Below are 5941 nucleotides of genomic sequence, written 5' to 3' on the forward strand. Positions count from 1 at the left end.
TAGATCTTCTTTATGCACCAAGAGCTTGTAACACTCCAAAGAGAAAGGAAAAATTGAAATCGCATCATATGGCCCCTTTAATAAGATCCAGGCTTTTGTTATTTTAAAGGCATTTTACTAACATGACTAACAAGAAATATGTATTGCCAATAAAACAATATGGATTACACACTGATTAATGTATTTTATTCCTCTTTTTTCAGTTTTTCCCTTATGGTGATGCCTCAAAGTTTGCTGAACACGCTTTCAGAACCTTTGACAAGAATGGAGACGGCACCATCGACTTCAGAGAGTTCATCTGTGCCCTGTCCATCACATCACGAGGCAGCTTTGAACAGAAACTCAACTGGGCCTTTAACATGTACGACCTGGATGGAGACGGCAAAATCACACGAGTTGAGATGCTTGAGATCATTGAGGTACTTGATTCCCTTTCATGGGAACTTCGAACTGTGTCCTCTAGGGGTCGCTATGGGTACGCCTCGTCATGACCCGTGTCTGAAGCATACATTGAAAAAACACCAACAACACGTTGGCCGGCGACAGCCATGATGTCACTACCGGTGCGACTATAGTATAAATAGGCACCGGGAGACCACATCATCCTCTTCTTCGTCTTCATTGACTGTTTTGTTTGAAGCATGCATTTCTGTGGTAAGAGCGATCTCTATTCATATCATTATGGCGAGCACTAGCAAAGCGTTTAGAGGATGTGTGCATCTGTGTTGTCGTTGTTTAACATCTGATGACACACACGATCTATGCGTTATTTGTTTGGGGCAATCGGAGTGCACTGCGAGCGTTTTTCCAATGAAAAAGCTCCGCTCTCATTTGTCTCTCTTTTCGAGGAAAGAGGGGCAGCCATCTGCTTCCCGCGATTCAGGACCTGCCGCTGCTGAGGCACGGAGGAGAATGAGCTCGTGGGGATCGCCGGTGGATCTGGCCGATGAGTTTGAAGAGGGGTTTTCCCTCTCGCGATCGTCGGCTGTTACTGATGGTCCGGACCAGAGGCTTCTTCGGACAGGGCTCCGACGTGGGAACCATGGTGTTTGAGTACGATCCATTTCTAAATATATAATATATATGTGTGTATTTAATGCGCTGGTAGTTGTGTGTATAATCCTTCTGCTAGCTTTCTTTGCAGTGTTTCCCGTGGTTACATAAGTAACCTGAGACGTTCAGTCTGTTCTCCTGTTTACTTGCATAAAGCACTGATTAATAACTAAAAAAACTTCTTATTTCATGAATTATTTCAACTTAGCTATTACAATTTTTTTTACTAATTAAAGCTCCAGTCATATCAGCCTTCTAGAATAAGCTAACTATATTATTTTATGTAATTTTATTTACATACTCAAAATTTCTACCCAATTAAATATTTCAGAGGTTGGCATAACTAGAAAAGTCAATATTCATTATGAGAATGCCAGAGAGATTTTAATTTACTTGACTTTTCCAGGTCTATAAATCTCACTTTTAAAATTGGGCTAGGTTTTTCAAGACTATGGGAATCCTGGTTATTCAACTAAAAATTCAATATCTTGATTTTTAGTTGTTTTGGATTATTTTATTGCTTGTTATGTATTATTTTAAGTCATCTTGAGGCCTCCCTAGAAGATAAACTGTGGCTGCATCCGAAAACTCTAACATGCTGCCTTCGGAGGCAGCATTCCAAGGTAGGAAGGCATCAAGGCACGTCTGAATCCAAATTCTGCTTTACTTCCTGTCTCCGGAGGTACCTTCTTCTGATCGAATTTTGAAGGCAGCATAGATGTATCCTTCGCTGCCTTTGATATCACACAATCCTGTGCGTTCCATTCCGTGATGGTTGAGCTAAAAAATAAAGATGGCATCTGAAAGTTGCGTTTTGTGGCCAGTTGTGTGTAAATGTATATTTCTGACTAACTTTTTGCACTTTTTATGTTATTTCTAGCGAGAAATCAGTATTATAGTAATTAAATATTTGTTTAGTTATCACAAAAACTCGTTCTATTTAGTTGTAGATCATTAAACCGTTACGCTGCCTCAGAAGCCTTTCCGAAATCAGTTTCATGAGGTGCCTTTGTGCAAAAACGCTGCCTGCAAAGTCATTGCCTCATACGGCAGCGAGGCATCAAGTCAGCTGCCTAAGTTTTCGGATGCAGCCTGTGGTTCTATATATGGAGTGATTCGCCCCCTCATGGTCAGAGAGAGAGTTATGCTGCCTTTATTAGCGCCACAGCTCAATGTGTCTCTGACTCCCCAAAATAATTGAATGTTTTCCTCATTGAAAGGCAATCTACAAGATGGTGGGGACTGTTATCATGATGAAGATGAATGAGGACGGCCTGACGCCTGAGCAGCGGGTCGACAAAATCTTCAGTAAGATGGATAAGAACAACGACGACCAGATCACATTGGAAGAGTTCAAAGAAGCAGCAAAGAGTGACCCGTCCATTGTATTACTGCTGCAGTGTGACCTGCAAAAATGAGCGTCTCGGAAAAGAGCCAGAGACTGCACAAATGATTAATGTTCCATTCAGTTTGCAGCTATTTCCACTGATAAAAAAATTGCTTGGACTACCTTTCAATGAATCCGCTTCCTGTGTTTGAAACACTTGTGTGCATGAGAATGTTCTTTGCTAATGAATTTCACATTCGCACCCACACGAACACCTTTGCACACTACGCACACTACGCACACTACGCACACTACACACACACACACACACACACACACACACACACACACACACACATATACATGTGTACATTGCAAATGCATACACACATACAGACCATGCCATGCACAAATAGAATATTTGAATATATTATATGAATATTAATATACATATATATATTGAGTTGTCAAAATTAACTGCCAAAATGTGAAGAGTGTGCAAAGTACCTTCTGAATCCACTGGAGCTTGCGCATCATTGATGTGCTGTATTAAATCGAGCTACTATTTATTGTACTGATGCTAGCTATGTGTACCATATACTGCGTAATGTCAACCGAACCGATTCTTATGGTAATCGTAACTGTTCCGGATTTACCCACTCGTCTGGATGGACAAAAAGATAAGCTTATGTCCACTGAACTTTTCCCTTCAAATGTGCTTGTACTGTTGGTGAATATAAATGTAGTTTATTTGCATGCCATTAGGTTTGCCTTAAGAGTACTTCCCTCATTTGCATCCTGCATAAAGAATGATAACAAGCCTTATTTAAAAGAAACATTACAGATGTGAAATAGATTTAGATGGATAATTAATTGGTTTTGCAAAGATCTGTGATGCATTGATGGGAAAAGGCTAGTTTACTACACCTTCTATGTACATCACATGAGAGGGATTCAGTGTGGCCGAATGTAATCCGTGAGAATAATTCAGCGACTGAGAGCATACATTCATTCTCATGGTGGAAATATTATGCTATAAAAATATTCCCATATAAAACCTACAAGCTGTGCAGTTTTAGAATGTCATCAAATGTAATAAATTGCATATCAGTGTGCAGATTTATGTGGGGCCCGAGCATGGAATGAATTTATGAAAATCATTTTTTAGGTTTAAAGTGATATAAAATCCTTGACAGCTAAGACGTCCAAGACTGTATTTATTTCTACTTTTTACATGCTGGTTTTAAAGGAGAACTCCACCTGAGGCTTTTAAAGGTTAACCCTAAGGTTATTACTTTTTAAATCCAGACATTTGCACCGACTGCACATTTTGAGCACCAACTCGATTTCTAAATACACACATTTCTGTGGTCCATTTGAAAGTACATTCTGCCAGTGTCAAGAGCTTTACACAAGCATAACCTTGGTCATTGTAATGTTTACCTACGTAGGCACCGCACCAAATTCATGCAATGGCAAACTTTTCCAATTTAAAAGTTATTTTGTACATGTAGCATGTATTGTGCCCCTGATGCCATGGCTGCACTACTTGTGTTGTGGTTTAAACTAATAAAAGAGTACATGGGACTTTCCCCTCAATGTCAGAGTTTGATTTGAAAGGAGTTTGGTGGTCACTCAGTATGTAGATATTGAAATGTATTACCTGCAATTACAATATATATTTTTTAACCAGCACATATCAGGACTGATATGAGTAACTTTTATGCAGCTATGCAGTAACTTTTAAAAAAGGAATATACGTCTGCTGTAATTTAAGGAAGAATGTAAAAAGCTATCATTTTATTTAGATAATGAAGAAACACCTGGAATATATCTGCAAAAACTGTCAGATTTCATGTTAGAAGCTTCTGTGGACATAACATCATCCACTTGAAGTAATGAAATTCCTGCATAACAGGAATGACCCATATCATTCTGGACAGCAAATGTAATCTGTAATAACACAAGACGTCCGTTAGATGGAAGCAGAGTGTTGAATTCGTAGGACATGAGCCATAGATATGTATGTATATTCAATTCAAGTTTATTTGTATAGCGCTTTTCACGATACAAATCGTTGCAAAGTAACTTTACAGCAAATTAAGTTTCTACAATATTTAGTGGTAGCTTATCAGTGGTGACTGTCAGTTAATGTACAAATGGCAGAAATGTATGGAAAAATCAATTAAAGACGTAATCAGACGATGAACACTATTAACAGCAATTATTATATGATGCAATCAAACTTATAGCAAAATGTGGTAGTTCTGTATGTTGTTTCAGGGTTGGCATCATCTGAGGTCCTCTGAGGGGTTGGCATCATCTGTTCTCAGGTGTTCTGGATCCAGACTGAAGCTTGTGTAAATCCTAGCTTTCCCGTGGCAAAAACAGAGAAACAAATCATATGTATATATATACATCTATAACATGAGCGGCTAAATATTGAAACATGCACGCCGATTTGAGTGGTTTTTGTTGTTTATTTGCCGATCAGTTGGATGCATTGTTCCGTTTATTAAAATGAAAAATCGATAAGTATTAAATATCTTATGTAATAATTTTCTCTCGGCTATTTAGATTTTTTTTATATTGCCAATTTTATATTATACATGAATAAAGAACAAATGAAGATGTACATATTTAATATAGTACATTAAAAATTAATTCAAATACAAATATTCAAATAAAATATATTTTGTCAAAATATGTTGAATTCTAAAATAAATTAAAAGGGCAGCACATGTGTATCGTCTTAAGAGATTTTGAGTTATTTGAGGAAAAAATTGCTTGGATATATAGGCTAGCAATAAACATGTGCTTTTGCTGACTGAATTTACTACGATTAATATGAGATTTGGCAAGGAGCAATAAAATGTGAATAATAAAGTATTAATTTCTTGCTTTGTTCACGTTATAGAAACCAAATAACATCCTTAAACAAGCAAAAGGAGATTTTGGTTAATAAACAAATAGACATATCTAAAATAATTGCTTTTAAGGACAAAAATATTATGTCCCGTTTTGCTAGGGGCAAAACAGCAACTTCTGTCTGTCTGATATTTTTAGAATGAAACCTGAGTGGAATCGCCGCTTGACGTCACCTCAAAGGAACCTGGCCGCAGTCTTCCCGGAAATACGTCATCGCACTGCGCCATCAAACATTGCGCACTAAGTGCGCAGCTACTTTAGCTTGAGCTAGCTGCAACTGATTACTACTGGTAAAGTTTTTTTTGTTGTTGTTGTAAATATTGAGTTTTTTCTTTAAAAAGATCCAGCCATGGCGATGCAAGCAGCTAAACGAGCGAATGTAAGTCCAGATTTGTTTCAAACGTTCAAATGATCGTGATGTTGATAGTGTTGGGCTCAAAATGGCTAATCAGTACATTGGTGTTTACTGTTGTTTTCCTGGTATAAACGTGATCAATTACCTCTAAGACAAACAAGTAAGCGTTATTGCTAGTTGAATTTTAAATATCTATTTCCTGCTTTTGTATTTTTACGATTGGACGTATTTAGGATTTGAGTGCCCTCTCTTTAGAGAGATATATATATATATATATA

The 5941-nt window shown here is 37.6% G+C and overlaps 2 protein-coding genes across 2 annotated transcripts in view; both read left to right on the forward strand.

Annotated features, from left to right (window-relative positions):
• LOC107696189 (visinin-like protein 1) overlaps positions 1-2730 on the forward strand; it is a 28572-nt gene extending 25842 nt beyond the window's left edge. The window contains exons 3-4 of the mRNA XM_016496419.1: positions 204-419; positions 2274-2730. Of these exons, the coding sequence (XP_016351905.1) occupies positions 204-419; positions 2274-2471 (414 nt within the window). The 3' untranslated portion in view covers positions 2472-2730. The remainder of the gene's footprint in view (positions 1-203; positions 420-2273) is intronic.
• A 2786-nt stretch (positions 2731-5516) lies between these two features.
• sf3b6 (splicing factor 3b, subunit 6) overlaps positions 5517-5941 on the forward strand; it is a 2828-nt gene continuing 2403 nt past the window's right edge. The window contains exon 1 of the mRNA XM_016496279.1: positions 5517-5687. Coding sequence (XP_016351765.1) covers positions 5658-5687 — 30 coding nt within the window. The 5' untranslated portion in view covers positions 5517-5657. The remainder of the gene's footprint in view (positions 5688-5941) is intronic.

This window comes from Sinocyclocheilus anshuiensis, unplaced genomic scaffold (genome assembly GCF_001515605.1).
Source record: "Sinocyclocheilus anshuiensis isolate Anshui unplaced genomic scaffold, SAMN03320099.WGS_v1.1 scaffold306, whole genome shotgun sequence".
NCBI lineage: Eukaryota > Metazoa > Chordata > Actinopteri > Cypriniformes > Cyprinidae > Sinocyclocheilus > Sinocyclocheilus anshuiensis.